The sequence below is a fragment of the Dermacentor silvarum genome, chromosome 11 (genome assembly GCF_013339745.2).
Source record: "Dermacentor silvarum isolate Dsil-2018 chromosome 11, BIME_Dsil_1.4, whole genome shotgun sequence".
Lineage (NCBI taxonomy): Eukaryota > Metazoa > Arthropoda > Arachnida > Ixodida > Ixodidae > Dermacentor > Dermacentor silvarum.
The window spans coordinates 43273768-43295685 of record NC_051164.1 but is presented as its reverse complement, the minus strand read 5'-3'; the positions used below and the strand labels follow the sequence as shown (position 1 = coordinate 43295685).

The following is a 21918-nucleotide window of genomic DNA, read 5'->3' as shown; positions in this document are numbered from 1 at the left end:
TCGGGGATGATCACGGCACAGAATACGAACACCGACACCAGACAAAGAATTAAAAGTGTAAAAGAAGCGAACGACGTTTCGGCTCCTGTGCGCGAGCCTTGTACTCAGAGATTACAGGTGAAGTTTGCATGCAACATAAACCTATAAGTACTAAACGTTGGCCGAGTTGGTAGCTATTCATCTTGAAACTGACAGTGCACGCACAAGAGCAACACACTGAGTTGCGAGTCAGCGCCTGTGTGTTGCATTTGCCTTGTGTCCCCGTTTCTTGTGTGTGCGGTATACACTTTCAGGATGAATAAACCTATAAGAAAAAAAAAATGTGGCGCCGTCGGAAGTAGGACGCTCAACCACAATGACGTCATACTTCCGACTGCTGACGCGCGGTGTATGCGCCACCTTTTTATTCCATGGCTACAAGGTACAGACAAGGTATGAACCAAGGTAGTGAAAACCAAAACTTCGTTTGTCTGTCCGGTGCTCGTCATTCGTGTCCAACTAGAAAATAAGCGTCAGTGATCTTTTTAGTCTAAAGCTTAACAGCTGACGCTTCGCGCGCGGTCGTTGCAGGAGTCTTTCCAGAAGTCAAACGCTCGGCTCCGCGGCTAAAGGCAGTCGCCAGAGCTTGAAGTCGCGTGACCCAGGTAAGCAACCTCACCTCAGCGGCTTTGAAACTGTAGGGCTGTATCGCTTGCGCAATTGCACTTGATTGGGTCCGGGTAAATAGAAAAAAAATTGAATTTGTAGTAGGACACAGCCCCTAGGGAACCGGAACTATACAATTGCAAGCAGCTGTGTTCGTTGTTAACCTATATCAACTATCAGAATCGCCCACCCGAAATACTAAAAGGAAAAAGGCCGGCCCATCACCCTTGAAAACACGTGCAAATCGGCAAGCTTAAAGTTTGTGTAATAGCTTGCTCACAAGCAGGTACGTATTACTAAATGGTGCGTTTCATATCGAAAACAGCGCTTATACGAAACAGGAGCTCATAGATATTCGAGGAATACACGTTTTAAGAGCCTCAAGCGGCCATTTTTTTCCGACAACAAGAGACTGGAATAAGCTTGATAATTCAACTGCTGGCACCAATTTATAATCATACTCGTAGATCTTCTTGCATCGCACGAATAGGTCACATCAGTCTTAAAAAAATTTAGAACTAACTCCTGTTCAATGATCAATCTATTTATTCTTCTATATGTAGTACCATATATTTGTAGCTTCCGTGCTGGAGAAGCTCCGTTGCTCACTGTGTTCAAAGCAGTAAAGAAATTACGAAAATAAATGTTAACTTGCGGGTTAACAGTTTGTAGTTTGAGTATTATGACTGATTACGGCCGATTTTGTCGGGAACGCACACAGGTTTATTTATATCGCATTGCAGCCATCTTGGAAGCTCTCCACCGCAGGGTTGCCTTCCTACATTCCAAAAAGCGTTATGCGTGGACACTACATTTACCCAATGGAATTTATCCGAGAAGCACAGCAGTATAACAATAGCGCAACCCTGAACTGAGGGCTTTGATTTCCTTTTTTTTTTCATAAGTAAAGTCTCTTCTGTCTCTTCCTCTCTGTCTCTGCAGAAGTGCCTCCCGCCAACATCGATCTCTCGTTGCCGTCGCATTTAGACACGGCGAAGTCACCCCCGCCATCGTCACGCAAGCACGCGGTCGTCTGCGCCTGCTGCAGCGTCGCCCTGGTGGTCGTCGCCGCCATGGCGGTGTCGTCCGCCTGGTTCGGGCACAAGGCCTGGATCGCGCACGCGCACTGCCGCACCAAGGAATGCGCGCGCGTCAACGCCATGCTGATGGAGGCTCGAAACGCGAGCGTTCCGCCGTGCATCAACTTCTACCAGCACGTGTGCGGCCGCTGGTCGCTCAACCACAGCGGCTACTCGGTCTACGACAGGCACGCCAACGAGTTCCTCAACAAACTCAGCCGACACCCTGATAAAGGTCAGGGATTGCGGAAGCCCACATCCTCTCAATCGCGGTGTGCTGCAACATGGAGACGCAACTTTTCTTCGAACATTGCGACTCCACTCTTAACGTCGTTGCGCATAAGTTACATTAAGTGTGTGTAACGCGTTTGCGGAGTGTTCCAACTAGCAAGTGCCACCTACGTGAAACTAATGTCCTTGGGCGTTGCCTCTTCCATCGGTGGTGAGTCTTGCCAGTGCCACTGTTGACTTCGTGATGAAAATTTTTGGAAGAACGCGTCTCAACATGAATGTAGACGTTAATGCGATTAGCATTGAAGGAACGTGGCGACACACCGTATTGGCACATACTACGTGGCACATAGTTAACCAAGTTGGCGTCCCGGAGAGTTACTAAAGAGCGGCGCATACCACGTGGTCCTTAATCAGTGAACCAAATTGGCGTCGAAGGGTTTCATTAAAGAGCGGCACGTACGCATTGGCCCATGTGTTTATGCCGTTCATCAAGAAGGAGTCATCGGAAAGAAAGTGAGAAAAAACAGCGACAGTGAATTGGATGCACAGAATGGACACAAAAAGGACCATGGTGATTTCCAAGAACGCGAAGAAATTAGAAGGGAAAATCTGTACGACAACACGAAGGGCAGTGCCTTGCCATTTGAGGCTCGAGCCGGTTGCCTAGGGACAAAAACATACCGCAGCTAATATTCGCAGCTAGATGAGGCATGTGTATGCTGCAGCAAAAATGCGGAGACCGCTCTGCACATCCTAATGGAATGCGAAGGGATCCACCCAGTGAGAGCAGTAGTAACGCGCACCTGCCAGAAGCGCTTGGGTTTAATGTGGACGGAAGCATCAACCGGTCAGCAGTCTAGACAAGCAAGAGTCGTTTTGAGTATTGGTGGAGAAAAACCAGGGAAGAGATTGATAAAGACCGCATCGGTTACAGTCATAGGCAGCAGTACAAGGTAGAATTTGAAGGCAAACAAAAAAGATTAATGGAGATGTATGCAAAAATGCTAGATAAAAAACATCTATAGCATACCTGATTAGATGAAGCAGGCTAGGTGACTTTTGTCACTGCCCTGTTTCAAAGGCGATGCTGTTAAATCATCATCATAATTATCATAGGTTGAGGCAACGAATTATCCGTGCCTATGTGCTGCAGCAAACAAAAGCCTCTTTTATATCGCCGAACTGGTGAAATGGACTCTTCGTCCACATATACATAAGTGCTGCTGTCTGCACCACACCTGGATAAATAAGCAGTCCTGGTTGTCAATACCGGTTGCCAATACTAATTGACTTTAAAATGTATTGTGTCAAGGCTTGAGTAGGTTGGAGTTATGCGGGAGCTGTTTTCGTTCACTTTCTCGCTTTTTCCCGTATATGTGCTCAAACGATGAACCTACTCTCGTTCATTGCACGTTCATTCGATTCGCCCTGCACACGGTGAACTAGTTCCCGTAAGTTCGAAGCCAGTTCATGCTGATACAGGACTGGCAGGGCACGACCTGGACGAGCCCTGCACAACGTCTGTCTGACGAGTGCACGGGAAACGCAGCGAACTCGTCCCACACGAAGCCTGCGCTGTGTGAAACGAATGGCGACGTGCATAGAGCTGCCATGTCGAGCCCGTGAAACGAATAGAGAAACGCCGGAGAATCTAATGAACCTCCACTCGCTGCTTTTTCTTTTTTTCTTTTTTGTCACGGCAGACTGTGGTGGGCAATCAGGAAAGCCCGACCGAGAAGGTGGCGCGCTTCTACCAGAGTTGCGTCGCCATCGTGGTGGAAGGGCGGGACCGGACTGCTGAGTACCACAAGGCCTTCGAGAGGGCGGGCGTTCTCTGGCCCCGAATGGGGACGGGCGGCGACGCCTACATGGTTGAAGCCAAGATCCACGCCTACTTTCACTTGAGCTCGATGCTCCAAATTCGCAGGGTCAAGGACTATGGTGGCGAGGTACTGTATCGCGCCGAACGTCGACGCGGTTATTGTTGTTGTGGAATCTTCTATAGCTGCGAGTAGGGCGAGAGGTGAGAGGAAGCTATCGCTCGGGGTAGAGGACAGGATCATATTTGAATATATTGGAAAAGAGGAATGAATTTTTCTCGGCAACCGCTGGGGCAGCGGTTTTATGATAATTGTTGCATTTCAATAAAGCAGTTAAACTCTATTAACTGCAGTGAAGTGGACCTTCAATTTGTCATAGATATTTTGGCACATTTCAAGAAGAACTGAAGTATGGGAGTTTACAAAACGAACTCAGCAAAAAGGAAGAAAGACAAAAGAAAAAACAAGGTATATCAATATTCTGTGAACTGCATCAAACTAAGCTAAAGTAACGAAGCTAAAGCGAAGAAAATTAACATAATATACGCTGCTCTCTAATCTAAGTGGGACTTTCCCAAACCCTCGTAGGCATTGCAACCACTTCAAGTAAACTGTAAAATCAAACATAAATTTGTCCGCTTTAATTTCTCAACAGATTCAGTTGGCAGAACTGCGATATCTGGTTTTGGCGCAACGCATTTTTGCGTTTTATATGTGTTTCAATGGGGAAATTGGAGCTGGCCCCACGCTGAAGCTCCCTATTAAGCTTGGTTCACATGCAATGATTACACAATCCATAATTCGCATCTGCGATGTTCTCTTCAGGAGCACTTAGTAAAACAAATAATTATTCCCGACGCAGACATATTTAGCCGGCTTCGGTAAAAATGAAGTAAAACAAACTAGGAGACACTTTCGTGAAATGGAATCCGTACATTAACTCACTGCTATATCAAAACCAAAAAGTCAGCAGGCACGTCACAGTGAGATGATACGGCGCCTTGCTTGTTATTGGGTACCCGTCACATGTGTGATTTAGCAGAGAGGCAGCCACCTCCGAACGTAAAAAAAAAAAAAAATGCACGAACGAAGGTGCCGATGGCACACTTGCCACACCTGCGAATTCGCGATGCTAATCGTGAGAAAAAAAAAATTGCACAGTCAGATGCAGGCCTTTGGGCGGCGTTCACACCGTACAAGACTCAGTGGTAGAGGCACGGTTCGGTCGCACGCCGTTCAGTTTTACAGCACCGCGACTGAAGTCGCAAAGTGCCTGGAGGCTGGACCAATCAGAGAAGCAGGAGCGGGACGTCGGTGTTCGCTGACGCTTATCATACGTGGCGACGGTGGTGCGTGCAGACTCTAGTAAACTCGAATCGCGAGATATTTTCGGTGTGGTGACAGCTACGCCGTGTTTGCCAGCGTAGTCATTCATCGCTGTGAGTAACTCCTCGGCTTCCTTGAGTCGCGGCCAGTTGGTCGCCATTTTTCAACTGTCAGGGCCAAATGCAGGCGTGAACGGACGTTATACTCCGTCTCCTTACATAGCAAGCAAGGCTATACAGCTGAGCAACGTTTCGAACCACCTCCATCCGCGACCAAAAAACAAAAAGTACCTGCCACATGATAGCAAGGAATAATTTCAAGAATGTGTAATTTGGCCTGGCGTTGACATCGCGCGCTAAAGTAGCAATCTTGGAAGTGCCACGTGGAAGACGTCTTATATATTAACCTATTATTCAGGGAAAGACGAGCGCATACGACACGTTAATACGGCCACCCTTATTGCATGGCTTCCACGGATCTCCCACCACCGTGCATTCGCGACCAAAGCAAAAGCACATCATATGCTGTAAGCGCAAGGCCATACGAACTTTTACCTTATTTGACGTAACATGAACTCCGTACGGTATAGCTTTATACATCGAGAAGTTATTCGGTTAGAGACGGTTAGATTCGGCTCCACGCAATTAAACCCCCACTATCAGTCACGACGATGTTATGTGATGCTCTTTTGTCGACTGAGAATAGGCCAAACATACGGTACCCATTCTTATCTTTTAACTGGTGCTGAACCTCCCAACTGTGGTAGATGCGGCGAGAGGCTGACCGTCCTCCACGTCTTGCTGGGAGCGTCGGGAAGCAGAACCTGAACGAAAAAAAAAGAACTTTCCCGTAGCAAACCGACGGCTTGTCCCTCTTCATCCCGCGCCCCTTCTCGGCGCAGAACCGTTCTTCGAGACCAAATCAATGCTCAATTCTTTAATCACGTTGTGTTGCACGTTATCAGTCCAAGAAATTTGTAGTGCGCGCCCTCTTTCTATAGAAGGTGCTGCTGCGATAGTACAGTGTCGTGCAAGGCAAATAAATGCATCTGGGCCTGTGCGCTCAAGGGCCGCGGTGAGGCGGTGGTCCAGAACTGGCAGTGACAGATTGTATTGTATTAGCCACCTGTGTAATATTTTTCATGCTCAGAGCCCACATCCCCGGTAACTGTCCGAATGATAATATTACGGAATGACGCCTGCTACAGCCAATGTTTTAGGCCTCTATACAGCCATGTTTTGTCATTTACTACTTTATCAACTCCTTCATGCCATCCTTTTCGTTGCTCTTTGGCGATCCCTGGCCCTTGCACCCATAAACCCCATATATCATCATCATCATCATCACCATCATCATCGGCTAGAGGCCTCGCAAATGAAAGACCAGTTCACTACGCACACTGATTGAGTAGCTTCCGCCACGTTTTCCGAACACCACAGAAGTCAGACTCGCCGTGAGCAGTCTGTGCTGCAAGTTATTCCATGATTCCGGCAAATTTTGCGAAGCCGGGCCCAAAAGCTACTAAAAATCCTAGTTACCTTGTCACGTGTCGTAGGCGCCGTCAGTGCTGGTGCGTAACTATATATAGCCATCATAAGCCATCCCTAAGCCCTGAGCGCTTGAGCGCTCTATCCTGTTTTCGAGACCCCAGAAAACGTCCGTTCATGCATTTTCTGATAGGCAAGTTAGGTAAACAAAAATAAGTATTTTGTCCTCTATGTAATTAAAAGTATCCCGGCCACAAAATATTACGCACCATGAAATCTGAGGAAAAGCTGAACATCTCCGCAGCTTCACAATGCAGCCTGGTATTTGCATTTCGGGCTCTACTACAATATGCTAACAACATTATAGTATACAGTTTTACTAGCTACTGTTACAGGCTGCTCGGGTATTTCCTGAGATGCCGTTGTCCGTAAACTTTTGTGGCCGGGTGTACAGGCTTTTGATGGATGTGTAGAGATAAAATGAATGTGCCCTGTGCGTCAAGCTCAATTGTATGGTGCTCTTGTACTTTGCAGTGAAAATTATTTGTCGAACAAAGTAACTCTGCAGTAAATCTGGTGCCAGCCGGAGAGTTCTATATATTGTCAGCCTACGGTAACTTGTGTTGTACATTTTATCCATCAAACTTAGCGGGCTCTTGCAGAGGCCTTAAGCGGAAGTCTTTAGCGTCTCGAGGGTGTAAACAGATAAAGTGGAGGCTTCACCTGAAGGGCGAAAATTTGTCACCCTTAATTGCTTAACCACGTAATGTAGGCCTATATATATATATATATATATATATATATATATATATATATATACAGGGTGTCCCAGCTATCATGCAGCACGATTTTAAAAAAAAGGAACGGCGTTCCGCGAAGCAAACCTAGTGCGTATTGTTTCCAGTACAGTGGAGTAGCCGCCAGTAATTTTTTGCGTTACTGAGATTTCATTAGGTAATTGTAAATAATTATCTAACTCGAGAAGTACTGTCCTAATTATCAAAGTGTCAATGAGAAAGTTCTAGAGCAACATCACAAACTCCCGATACAGCTCTCTGTTGCGTAATACGTGCTACATAAGTGCTTTCTTCCGAGTGTGAAAGAAGTCCGCTCATACACGCAGCTTTGCCGCGCGACTGGCCGCTCGAGGCACTTTGCGTGCATTCGCGGGCTTCTTTCATGCTTGGAAAGCACTTTTATGTAGCACGTATTGAGCAACACAAAGCTGTATCGGTAGTTTTTCATGTTGCTCTACAACTTTCTCATTGACACTTTGATAATTAGGACAGTACTTCTCGAGTTAGATAATTAATTACAATTACCTAATTAAATCTCAGTAACGAAAAAATTACTCGCGGCAACACCACTGTACGGGAAACAATACACACTAAGTTTGCTCCGCGTAAGGCCGTACCTCTTTTTTATAAATCGTGCTGCGTGATAGCTGGGACTCCCTGTATATATACAGGGCGTTTATTTTGAGGTTCTATGCAATTTTTAAAAATCGCCTGTGGCGGGTAGCATCATTCTTATCGTTGAGCTGGGTTATTCGCAGAGGCGGACATTAGCACGAGAGATCAAAACACACATGCAACTAATGAACAAAAAATTGACTAATGCACTTCTCAGTTAATTACTTTACGACACATATTGCAATTTACGATTTGGAGCCGGTGAGTGTGCAAGACACATGTACTTGAAATGAATTTCCAGTGTGACACTAGTTTGGAGATATTATTTCGCAAAGTGTGGGACGAAATACATGGACGTTCCAGTTACTTTTGCGTGTCAATGTATAAAACAGCATTTCGGTAAAAAAGTAAGTGGAACAACAGTGCATTTTTACGGCTTGTTTGATGTAACAGCGCAAAGCCATAGCCATTCCGTGGCGGGTAATAATTGAGGAGGATTTAACGAACTGTGCAATATACTGCGCTAAAGGGGGTCTTGTGTATGAGGCTAATTCTGAGCCATAATGTAATTTCGCAAACGCGACTGAACTTGAAAAATTAAGCGAATCTTTCAAGGCAAGTGAAATTGCTTGTAAGCTTTTGTAACATGGTATAGATACGAAATTTCATCATTTCATGCAACGATTAAATTCACAGTTGTTAATAGTAGCTTCCTCTTCGAGTTTATAATTTTTTTATCAAACATTTCATGCTGTTAGCGCTGTTATATTGCATTTGCATTAGTTTCAGACTTGAATAAGTTTGTATCATTTTCCTGTTACATTGTTTGTTTGCTTTACTTCACCATTTAGCCATTCTGCTATGTGAAATGTTTATTGAAGCGTACTACTGTTCTTGAATTTGCACATTATAGACATGCAGCTTGTTTTGAGCGGTCTCTTTGACAGTTCTCTGGGACAGCCTAAAGTAATTAGGCTCATTAATGAAGTCATGACGTAAACAGGAAGTCAATGAAACATGAACGTGAATAGCACCGTGGTGTGCAATCACTCGCAGGTGTACCTCCGCATTTCGCCGGCCAACGCCCAAGCCGTTTGGCGGCGGAACTTGCCCCTGCTCTTCCGACACAGCTCCGGCGACACAAGCACTTACCGCGACTACTACGACAGCGCGTGCCGGGCCTACGCCGCCGGGATGGCCGGAGTCGTTGGTTTCGACACCTTCTTCGACATCGAGAAGCAGGTGTATGAGAAAACACATTTCGACCAGAGCGAAGACCGCAAGAACCTGACCAGCCTGACCAGCCTGGCCGAACTGAGTGACGTGATGAGGAACGATAGCGCGCAGCAGCTGACCAACTTTGTAAATGCGACCTACGATATACCCGTCGAAACTAGCGTCACCGTGAAGGGACCAGAGTATTTGAAGCGCTTCGGGGAACTCGTCAGCGAACTTGGCGACGACAAGGTGATCTTGTACCTCGGCTGGCTGCTCCTGCAGGTGAATCGGTCAAGTGTGCTTCGCCCGTCGAATACTTTATCTGCCTCTTTGCGGCTACGTTTTTTTTTTTCTTTGTAACCTAACCTAATATCGACCAGTTACAAATTAGGACAACACGTTTTCAAGTCCTCAAAATTTTTACACTTTTTTTTTCTTTAAGCATGACGCGAACTTTGAAGAAAGAAAACTTTTTGAGACCTGTAGCACTAATATAGAAATCACATCATGCCGGTCGTCGTAACTGCAAAAATGTATCACGGATACTGTCCTTTTATACATAACGCGTTAAAAAATGAAGTAGTCGCTAGAACTAGATGCGCTGGTTACTCTTGAGCAGAGCGCGTTCTCACGTTTGAAACACTAAAGGACCAGCACTGACACAGAGCAGCACTTTGAGCAGTGGTCAAACAATGAATGCCACTGCAGTCAACGTTTCGACAAGGCAGTCAAGCCGTTGGAATTCTCGTCATACCACGTTGTGCCCATCTTAAAATAGCAATGTTTCATTGTTATTGTTATTAATATTATTCGAACTAAAGCGACTTACCGAGATTTTTCTTGGTTAGCTTAGGGTTACATATAGATACACTTAAACCTCGATATAACGAAATCGGTCAGATCGGCAATTGGCTTCGTTATATCCAAAAAATTATATTAAAATTCGTTACATCGAGGTTTTAACTGCAGCGCTAGCTTAAAGGTTTTAAATGCGATTAGCATTCTTAGGGTACTTCCGCCCCTTTCCGGTCGACGTGTCCACGTCTGTCCAACCATTTTCCCCGACCTTCAATTAAACAGAAAAATCCTGTATCGCCGGAGCTGGGCGCAATCAAACTCGCGTAATGCGGGTTCCTCAAGCACAGCACCCCAACGGCCTAGTATTTAACATCAGTAATCTAATATTCCTTTCTAATCTCTGTCTACTTGCTGCGAGCGCTTCACAGGTGCACGCCCGACTGGTGCCCGTGCCCGACTGGTGCCCGACTGGTGCCCGAGAATGCCCGTTCTCCTAGCTGACAACGAATAAACGCTGTACGCGTGAAACAGACAGCCATGCAATCGTGTCGTAGTTCACTCAATGTCAGATATGCTGAATTGTGCAGTTCCCTCGGGACACAACTGAATGGTGTTGGGAGGCCGCGTTTATTGAAGCTTTCTTTGTGGGGTCGGGAGGTCTACACGCTGTGGTCTAAGGTGGCACTGTGGTGCACTGGTGCCAATCTTAGCCTACTTCCCCTGCTACAATTTTCTTTTTTTAATTAACGAAGGGGGTCTTCAGTAACAGCGCTGCCGCGCCCATCCCCTGTGTGTAAAGTAAAGGAGCTGAATACAAACCAGGTGAAGGACGCGAGGAAGTGCATGCACTCGTACATTGTCTGCATTGATACGCCCCCCCTCCCCTGCACTGCTATGGTCAATGTAACGATTCCAGTATACCCTTGTCGCATTTTACACGTCATGGACAAATGTAGCCGTGTTATATATGCGGCAGGCACACGTGCTGACTAAGGCTGCATGCGCTACGTGTTTATTGCACGAGTAAATTTACAGTGGGAACAATGAATTGTGAAATTTCTGCATTGTCATGCTTAAAAAAAAATTTTATCCCCCATCATACTGCAAGAGCTCGCATTGCGTGGTGCGACATTGATTGCGCAAGTTAACCGAGATAACACTGGCGAACAGGTATCTTTCGGTGGGTAGAATCGAGACTTAAGCAACAAGAAAAATTCACAGGGTCTCATGTTATTCCTAAGACTACTTGAAGGCGAAAGCCCAAGTGCCGATGCATTAAAGACGAACACATGACGTACACGTCCCCCTTAATTCGCTTAGTCTACTTCGCTTAATTATCGTTCTTTATTCGCTTACTCATCCTCTTAAGTTGCTTAGTCATCCCCCTTAATTTGCTTAGTCTACTTCGCTGAGCCATCCGCCTAATTCGCTGAGTCGTCCTCTTAAATGGCTTAGTCATCCCTCTTAATCCGCTTTTCATCCATCTTGCTTGCTTATGGGAGTATGAGTGCTTACGGGGGTATGAGCCATTGACGATGATAGTTTGTGTACCTTTCGGACTTTGAAGATCGATTGAACGATGAGGCATATAAGGCTTTCGCCGTAATGATAACAGTGCCACTGCCAATTGGGTTTGGTCAGCCGGTTCCTGCGGAGTGTTGGCGTCACCTGTGTAGTGTTGGCTTTCCCGCAATGCAGTGGAGCCCGTTTTGACCACGTGGTGGCGCTCGGCGAATAGCGGCGCCAACCTCTATCACTATATATTGTATCAGTCCCTACGCCTGCAATGACGCCAGTTCTATGAATCACCTCCTAGCATTTCCTCCACCAATACTATAATTGTATCTTACTTATCTCGACTGCTGACCAGCTGTGGCAGCGCCAGAGTTCCCCCTAGTAGTTTTTGTAGGAACCTCATATGATGTAAGCTGAGCCTCCGAGATTGGGAGGCCCGCGCCGTACAGCTCGGAGGCCATTGGGTAAGCGACTGCCTAGTTAAGAAGCGAACATCCCGCAACTGAACGACACTTCACGTCCTGACGCAGCTGGTGTGGCGCGTGCTGGACCGACGCACGAACACGCTGTGGCACCAACACTTCGGTTCGAGAGTGTCCTCGCACATCCTGAGGCAGCAAGAGGTCGACTGCCTGGAGCTCACCGAGCAGATGCTCGGGTGGGCGCTCTTCTACCGCTTCACGTACGAAAACAGCGGCGAGAACACCACCGAAATGGTGGAACAAATGGCCGAGAATATCGGCCGGGCCTTCAAGCAGCAGCTCTCCTTCAACCTGATATTCAATGAATTGCATATGGCCGAAGAGAACATCACGGTGCGCACTCGTCGTCTTTTTCTTACGTTCTAATATGAAAAAAAAGAAAAAAGAAAACCGTTGAAAGCTACACATCGAGTGACTATAATGCGATGGCACTGAGATCCTGTCAAATAGACTGTTGTCTATCGACGAGTTCTCTTGGGTCATGGTCCTGTGAGTTCTAACATTATGACATGCACTGGCGCTGTCTACCTGCTTCACGTACAACGTAACTCTACGTCACTCTAACTACTATAAATCACCGCCCTAACACAAAAAATGAGAAAATAAAAGTGTCGAGTACTTCTGAGGTTGATCTCAACATGCTCAGCGCAAATATGTGCACGTAACTTTTGTGATTGCCCTATTCCGTGACGGGGCTCCACTTATTAGCAACAGCGCTATTATGATGCGCCCCCTCACCATAGTGACTGGCATTTTGTTTTGGTTCGGCTTGTTTTGTACTCTGTGTGATAAAATGATTCGTTTTTCTGCGCTAATTTATCAAACTTTACTGTGTACGTACTGATTGCACTGCAGTTACACTCTGCGGAAATTAACGGGGGCGCTAGCTTTTCCAAAACGTTGACGCTTATTAAAAAAAAAAAGAAAGTAAAGACAAAGAAGGAACATCGCGGCTTGGTTGGTAGCGGGACTTGGCCTTCAGTGGTGACGCATTCGCATGCGTAAATAGATTCGTGCTATTAAGCTGCACGGGGTAAACGATTGGCTGCACGAAAAGAGCACGTGACGAGCGCTGCGGCGGCTGCGGTAGGATTTTGGCTAGTGTGGTTTTTCGCTGGGCACACATCTAGTTACTCCATTGGTCGAGTAAATTTAGGCCATCGCATTTGCCCGTCGAATGCTGCACACCGTATCATCCCTGCATAATTTATTTATTTTATTTATTTATTTGTTATTACCTGCATCGCCCCGTAGGGCATTACAGCAGGGAGGTTACAAACTTCATTAAATACATGAACAAATTATTTCAATGCGTGGAAAAAAGCATCATTTTCTGTGATGTATACAATGCTTGATGGCAAACTTTCAATCTCGAACAGTTCTAACAAAAAAGGAATAACGGAAGACGTCACCCTTAAAAGAAAATTCCCTGACCTTCAAATCTCTAGTGTAGGTGATATTGTCACGTAGTAGTGACGGTAAAGAAAACATTCGTAAAACTGTGTATGACGAAACTGGTTGTTTATTGGGCGAACCTGTGCCCACAAAAGCAAGCTACACGCAAAGCACAACGATAGCGGCGAACACAGTCGGCGGTCGTCGAAAATCTGATCAGCGGCGAGACGCGTCGGCTTTTATACCTGAGTCATCGAAGGTTCCAGATTAATCCCTGATGCCCGCGTGTCTTCCAGAAAGTTCTAGACAATTCGCGTCGGTCACACAATCAGATAACATAAGCGTCGGTGAAAACAGGCAACGAAAAGAAGCATCGATAACGTTCTAGAAACTTCCGATACAGGCGCGTCCTGCGCCGAGCGATAACGTTTAACATTTGTTAGCCGGTGGAAAGTGGCCACCGGTGAAAGATAAACATGTATACGTGTCAATATCGTCACATTTATTACTTAACCGCAAACTGATTGGCCGGAAATATATTGTAAGGTGGCAATTTCGTAAATTTTATAGCGTGTATTTTTAAATAACAGTCCAGCCGAAACGTCAAATGAAATGTGTTTTACTTTTACACGTGCGGCCGCAACGTGATTGGTGAGAAAATGTTGCAGCGGGGAATACTGTAAATTTTATAGCGTACACATTAAAATAACTTCGTCACGTCTGCATAGTGCAAGGTTCTGGTATGTCTCATTCATTTCTTGCGCGTAGGCAGCGAACGGTTGCTGGAAATGGTGCGAGGTTGATGTTTCTCAGCACTCAGTGACACAGAGAAGGCGAATGAATGTATAGTCGGGTGCAACTTAAGAAGACAGGAGAGGCCCCGCCCTGATGACCGTAGTGCGGCAGCCGATTTCCTCCGCGACTAAAGAAATAGGCCCGCTGACGCGACTCACCCCGTCTTGAAGCGCGGGCTGCCATGTTCTCCGTCGGCGGGGACGTCCGGCTCATGACGCAAATCTTTAGTGCGCGCCCATGGGTGGAGGTTCATATGCGTCCGCCTTTGAGGGGGCAAATGCCGCTGCCTTATAAAGTTGTACCCGACTATAGTTTCCTGTTATAGTGCAGCGAAAGTCAGTATACGCAGTAAAATATCGCGAAAAATTTCATGGGTGCGTAAAGTAGTCGTAATGTTTTTTGCACAATGCCGTACTAATTGGAGTAATTTTATGTGGTGATAGTAGACCGCCGATCTAAGCATTTCTTATTCGATTAGCGTTTAAGAAACTAAGGACATTCCAAGGACTGTTAAAAGACTACCAAGAAGATTGTAGCCAGCGCGTCACGAATGCAGATCTTTCGAAGTTGACGAATACGACGCCGTGACTACGGATCTTGTAGCCTTACCACGTTCAGGACGGCAAATAACAATAACAACTTCGGCCATTTGTAATTGCCGCAGAGCAGTGCCTTTTTACACCCCGCACACAAGCGCCGACCAAAGTGAGCACTCGATCCTCCAGGGATCGACTGTCCCAGGAGCTCATGGGATGAGCCCCTCGATACTACAAAATGTAGCGTTCCGGGGGTTCTAAAATAGCCTCTCCGCTACACATACGATAGTTGGCGGTGGTCGAAGACAAGACACCAACTTGCTGGACAAACCCACAAAACCATATATCGCAAGCTGCGCGAGAAGACGGCGGCTCGCTGTAAGCCGTGCAAGCGCTATACCGAAACCAAGCGGTGTCACGTGATCCAACTTTCGACGCAAGGACGACAGTAGCGTCAGCGCCTCCAGCTCGCGCCCAATATTCTTGCCCCGTGCCCGATGCCTCGAAATTTATTGAAGGTCCCGCGATGGCCACAAGGACATAACCTGATTGCATGCAAGCCTAATTATAGCTACTTGCAGCGCAATGTCTTCGCTCAACTCGTTCTCCCTCGAGCACCTCTAACATTTGCAGTTATGGCTGCAGACAGAAACATATTTCTTGAGTAACCTAAAGTTGTTTTACGTAAAGAATAATGCTTTAGTGACAGTTGTCGTGCTGCCACCAGCTAAATAATTGTTATGGTACCATTGTAATTGAGCTCTCTGCAGCGATCATCCCTGCGGCGTTTTAAATTCTTATCAATGCGCGCGCAGACCCAACGTTACACTTAATCGGATGAAGAAGCTTAAATGGCATTAACATTGCCGGTGTGTGTCGCACGCATTAGCAGGAAATAGTAGGGAAGCTTGGGCAAGTTGTTGAAAGTTCGTATTTGACAAACAGCAGCCTAGCTAGCGCTGCTTTTTTTGTCGAAAATATGGCAATATTTTGTTCGGCATTACGTCGTTTTCGAAAACCTTGCGCCAGTGAGCGAGCACTCGAATACGTTTATGCGTGTATTGGTGTATTGGTGTACATATGAGGCTTGAGAACATGACGTCACCCGCAGGAGCTCCTGTTCTACCGCAAACGCTTCACCGAGGCCAATCTGCGCCAGCGGCTGGACCAAATGGGCCACATGACCGACTCGGCGGTGGAGAATTGGCGCATCGTGGCCAAGGCCAGGCTCATGATGTCCGAGGAAGACTGGAGCGACATGGCCACACACTACGTGTGGTGGCTACGCACCAAGCATATCTACACGCTGTACAGCGCTATACGAAAGACCCTGCGAGGCCCGCCGCTGTACGGAGAGCTGCCCCTGTTCGGCGAGCAGTCGACCGAGGCCGCCAACTACGGTGCGCTGGGCACGGTCATCGGAGAGGCCGCCGTGCGGATGATCGAACGAAAGGTGAGCAGCTATATCTATGGCCCGACGCCTATTATCATACTAAGCGTATGGGACGCGATTGCTTTCATGGGGACCTCGTTCGGCACAGCCTGGGCAAACGCGAGCCGTTTGTTCTTGCAAAAAAAAAAAAAAAGGGGGGGGGGGGGGGGGGCGCGGGTTCCACCGAAGGGCGAAGCAGTGAAAGAGATAGGAAAGTGTAACTTTGCGCTAGAACTCCCCGGACGATGTTCCAGCCAAACACGGCTGCTATTATACGTGGGTGCGCCAATATTTCTGACGCCATTATACGCTCCAACACATCTTGCAGGGTCTGTAATGGCACTTTCACCGGCGAAATTACATCACTTTCATATTGGGAGCACTAACATTGTTTCGCACTTTTTTCGTATTCTGAGAATCTGAGCAGGTTTAAGATACAAGGCGTGCGCCGTGAAAGAAATGTTTCACGACATTAACTTTCGCTCCCTGCAATTCTAAAAAAGACATATCTGAGGGATATACGGTAAGGAACACGAAACTGGTTTTAGCAACTTTTCCGGTTGAATAGTATAGCGTCTACCTCGTATATGAGGCATAGATAAACATACAAGATACGTATACACTAATATACACGGAACATCACGGCGACGGCAACGCCTACGGTCAAACTTTACCTGCAGTGTCCATATGACACGATATTGTCATCAGAGGGCGTAGAATGCAGCGTTTGCCGGGTACGACCGCATTCGGTTCAGACATATATATATATATATATATATATATATATATATATATATATAGCGGTACAAGGTAGATAGAGATGTTTTGAGGAAGAGAAAAAAAGATTAATGAGATGTATACAAAAATCCTACAATGACAAGCATTTATAGCATACCTGATTAACTCAAGCAGGCTAGGTGACTCACACCGCCCCGTTTCAAAAGCGATGCCAACAAATCATCATCACCATCAGCCGCGCGCTGGTGTTCTCACGTTTCATTCGTTGATACACTTCGAAAACAGCAAGCATCACCTGGCGTGTTGCGTCAGCGCGCTTTAGCATTATGTGCACGTGTTAAATTACATCAGCTGTCTTGTCCCACTGCTTTAGGATAGCATAGTCGTACTGGCGGATGCATTGTAGAAGGAATACGTGAAGATCTGGACGGCAGCAGGATAGAAGGCCTGCACGCAAGTCTCGTTCGCTTGCACGTAGGCTCCAAACGCGAGGCAGCCGCTACTGAGCAGCAAGGACAACGTCTTGCAGATACCAGGCGTCTGATAGGCTCGCAAGATAAGGCTCGCAAGATAAGAAGCGCCGGGCGCGTCACAGGCGTCCCACCTAGAATTTCTGTATGTGTTACTAGAGTCCCACCTACGGTGCCTCGACGTTAGGGAGCCTACATGCAAGCGCTGTTTTAGGGTGGTGACAAGCTCTGCAAGGGTACTTGCCGCCGCCAGCTAAATCGGCGGGTAAAATTTTCCGCCGAATATAGCATGTGGGAATCAAAATGGCGAAAAGACCAGCCGACAGACCACGTTTCCCGCAACCGTTGGGGACGTGAAACTAATTCAATTTTTCACATAAAGTTTGGCCTCAGCAGCCTAAGACCCATAGCGTGTCTGAGAGCAGTACATGGCACGTCTACGTTTTAGTTAAACAGGCTTCAAAGCACAGTTTTTATTACAGCACAGGAACGTGAGTCCGTAGCGCCAAGTGTTTGCAGAAATGGGTATCCACTAACCTACTAACACTAACACCAACCTATACGCAAACAAAACAAGTGAAAAGTCTAAATGTCTCTACTGGCTTACGTATTTCGATATTCACGTTTTACACTGGGAGTGATCGCCTTTTGGTGACTTACATGTGGCTGATTACTCTGTCTCTCTGCGCGGTTCAGTTTGTGGATGCGAACAAGACGGACCTGGCGGATCGCATGGACTGCGTCTACGCGGAAAATCCAGAGATTCCACGCTCGGCGAAGCAGCCCGTCTACCAGTCGTCCGCTGTCGACATCGTGTACGACGCGTTCAAGGAAGTGGCGTCCAAGCGAAAGCATCAGGATCTCAAGAATTTCGATAGCGACGAGACATTCTTCCAGGTTAGGGAGCTATCAGAGCCGCCCTTGCGCGCTTTAGAAATGATGCAGCTTCGCCGCTAATGCAAAGCAGTGACGCTATAGCTGGCGCAATATGTCCTTTTTATTCAAAGGTATCTTACGGGGACACTTCATGGGGGCATTAAGTAAGGCGAGTTTGTTTAGAACAAGCTATAGTTAACTTAAAAAGCATATAAGCCCCCCCCCCCCCCTTCGCGTGCATACACACACACACACACACACACACACACACACACACACACACACACACACACACACACACACACACACACACACACACACACACACTTCTTTCTTAAGAAAACGTCCTTTTATGCATGGAAGCACAAAAGGAACTGGAAAATCAATGCATTTCTCCGCAAAGTTCGGGAATTCATACCTCCAAACTGGTGTCACCCTGAGAATTCGTTCCAGGTGGATACTCCTTGTGAACGTACTCCTCGGCTAGAATTGCAAAATGGACCATAGGTATAATCAGAAAAAAAGTTATTGGTGATTTTTGATAATTAGTTAAAGAAAATTGCGAGCAAGACTACGCAGCCGTTGTTCAAGTATTGAAACGTACATGCAAGACTGCAGGACAGCGTAAAATGTTGCGAACGGAACGTATGAATGGGCTTCGATCACCACGACATACACTTGAGAAAGGTAGATAACGACATATGATCACTGGAGAAATGTCAAATGCACAAATTTGGAAGACATCTACATCCCACATCCAATGCGAAGCACAAGCAGCAATTTTATCATATATATATAGCCATGATTGTCTAGTTGCGGTATCATCGTCACCAGCAAGAAGCGGGGCTTGCTCGGGTCGTGACGCTCGAGCTATGAGCGACCCTGGGTTTGAACAGGTTCCGAGCAAACGTGGAATAGAGGAACGTAACACAAATGTACGACTGACCGGTGCCATGCGTCGCAGCAGTGGCGTCGAGGACAACAAGGATCTCAACCACTTCCGGACCCGCAAAGCCATCAGTGTGGGATGGCCACCAGTGTTCGAAGGGGCGTGGTCAACGTTACGAATTTGCCTCGAAGCCTACTTCGAAGCGCAAGACAACGGACGCGACGAAGCGACGAGCGGTGTTAGTGGCTTGGCTACCAGACAGGGCGATTCGAGTTGTCCAGGGACGTTGACATCGCGACGCAGATCAGCGTACTCAACTACGATGAAGCCGTAGTTGAAACAGCGGCAAGTTAGGCTTTTTTTTCCCGCGATCACAAAAAGGAGAGAGCGTACGGGAATTCATTGCCGAAAAAAGGCATCTGGCGGAAAAATTCGATTTTGGAACGTCTCTCGAACGCGTGCTGCGAGACTGAATCGTGTGTGGCGTATCGATGAAGTAAGGCGACAATTACTGACATTGCGGAGGTTAACGCAAACGGAAGCAGAGGATTTTGCCATCTCCGCTCAAAATGCTGCTGCTAATACGCGAAGTATGCAGCCAACGGATCAGAGTAGCATCCACTTCATGCGGCAGCAGACATGGCCCCGAAAACCGCAACCGAAGGCCGAAAAGACACTTTGCCATAGGTGTGGCAGTGAAGCTCACGCGGAGTAACAGTGCTACCACATTCGTAAAGTATGCCGCCGACATGTGTTAAGCGAGGATATCTCGCTCGAATGTCTGAATTACAAACTGGATGGAAGTCCAGAGGCACATACGCCCCATTGGCAGCATCCAGTGACAGCTCAAAGGATGAGACAACCCTCTAGATTATAGCAGCTCATCCGACCACGAACGGCCGCACAGTTCAGCCAATTAAGCAATGCTGTGGATGCGAGACACACGTCCTGCAGTGACTGCGTTCGCACCAACAAATTGCTCGGTGATCTTGCTAGCACTTAGCGGAAACTGTTCTTTTTTTAGATTCAGTATTAAGTAAAAAAATCACCGCATATCCACGAAGTGAATGATGATGAGTGGGCGAAGCACCGGGGAATCATTCGGTTAACCGTGAATCCCCCGACGCCGGCAAGTGGACCTCGAGGCGGCGAGAGCGCGGGAAGTGGCGGCAAAACGCCGGAAGCGTTCTCTACCTGAGGTTGGTGGCGCCGATGCTCGGTTCAAGCGCGAGCTTCGCGAGCCATCAGCTCCGGGTCCGCTTGCCGGCGTTGCCGTGCTACTGCAGCTTCGCGAGCCCTCAGCTCCGGGTCCGCTTGCCGGCGTTGCCGTTTTGCTGCAGCTTCCCGAGCCCTAGACACCGGGTCCGCTTGTTGTCTGCGTCACCGTGTTGCAGCAGCTTTGCGAGCCCTCGACTGCGCTCGCAGTTGAGCCGCTACTCTAGCCTTTTCATCCATAGCGGGCGCGCCGTTATCAGAAGCGACCGTTATCATCCATGGCCGAAGAGAGAAAGAGAGCGCGCGTCAGGAACCAACGCCCTTGTGCACCGACCGTTATCATCCATGGCCGAAGGAGAGAGCGTGCGTCGGGAACGAACGCCCTTGTGCACCGCAGTGCCCCTAGCGGACTCCATGCAAACCAGAGCTACGGACGACGGGCGACGACGAGGGAGGGACAAGGCTTGGCCTTAAGGTGCTTCGCCCCTAAAGACGTAACCCTCTGTATGTGCACGGATGCACATACTCTGCATGAAACTCTGTATGTGCACGGATCTTATGCGTTAATTGTCTTGGTTCGTATTGTTTTCTTGTTTTGTTCTTTTCGTTTTTTTTATTCGCAGCACGTCGCGGGCAGCCTCACTTGCATGCACGAGCGAGCAAACGCTGTTGGCGCGCAGCGAAGCGGGGACGGAATGCGCGGAGTGATGCATTTTTGCGACTTAACTTCTTGCGTAGCTTCCACAGCGTTTCACCAGATGTGTGAAACAGAGTACGGAGTATAAAAACCCTGTTGAGCAATTTTTCTTTCCACATTGCTATTATGTGCTGTGAATGTGTCTTTCAGGCACCTCCCTGTTTGTTCTGCTTACAAGGGATCGCACGGACACGTCGGAGTGGTCATTCGGTGAAGGAAGCCACGGACCAAGATGAAAGCGGCGCACTCAATACATTCGTTCAATCGTGTCGCAGATGATGTGCTACCTGATGTGCGAGGGCAGCTTGAAGGACGCCAAGGTGTCGGAGTTGAGCTGCAACCAAGCGGTCAAGGACAGCGACAACTTCGGCAAGGTTTTCGGTTGCCCGGTCGGGTCACCCATGAACCCGACATCCAAGTGTCGGTTGTTCTACTGAAACTTTCTCGACTCTTTTTGTGCATTGCGAAATCCTCTTGCGCGGTGTGTTTGACTGGCGCGCCACCTGCGTGGTTTTGACTATACTTCACCCACTATGGCCTGCTCATATCCTCGTTGTGCCTGTGCTTTTTTTTTGTGCGTATGTGTCGCTAGCTGTCCTTTCTTCATGTTATTTTTTACTTTCTTTACTAGCCACTGTGTTGTAAGGTGCTTTGAGCCACGCGCGTATGATAGCGTGCGATGTGTTTGCGCCTCAGTCGTCACCTCTTCGGCAAAGTGCGCAGTCGCGTATACGATCATGCGGCTTCTCGACTTTGTGGCGAACTCTACTCGATGCGACTGGTATCACACTACGTTTCAGTTCGCCGAGCTGGCCCCGATGGGAGAGTCCGGTGCATCGACAACTTCGAGTCAGCGACG

General features: G+C 47.5%; 1 protein-coding gene across 1 annotated transcript; it reads left to right on the top strand.

The window, feature by feature from the left end:
- The first annotated feature begins 355 nt into the window (after nucleotides 1-355).
- On the top strand, nucleotides 356-21496 carry LOC119432539 (neprilysin-11-like). The gene is made up of 11 exons (XM_049658285.1): nucleotides 356-432; nucleotides 571-644; nucleotides 1588-1959; nucleotides 2455-2471; nucleotides 3662-3907; nucleotides 9060-9503; nucleotides 12065-12349; nucleotides 15854-16195; nucleotides 18079-18279; nucleotides 19155-19280; nucleotides 21335-21496. Exons 1-11 carry the CDS (start codon nucleotides 356-358, stop codon nucleotides 21494-21496), a joined length of 2346 nt encoding a protein of 781 aa, XP_049514242.1.
- The last annotated feature ends 422 nt before the right edge of the window (nucleotides 21497-21918 follow it).

Bases quoted from the DNA above. Each gene is read 5' to 3' on its own strand.
- LOC119432539 (XM_049658285.1), top strand. From the start codon at position 356: ATGACGTCATACTTCCGACTGCTGACGCGCGGTGTATGCGCCACCTTT. The intron at 16,196-18,078 runs GTGAGCAGCTAT...TGCGCGGTTCAG, and splicing joins TGCGGATGATCGAACGAAAG to TTTGTGGATGCGAACAAGAC. The intron at 18,280-19,154 runs GTTAGGGAGCTA...GGGTTTGAACAG, and splicing joins GCGACGAGACATTCTTCCAG to GTTCCGAGCAAACGTGGAAT.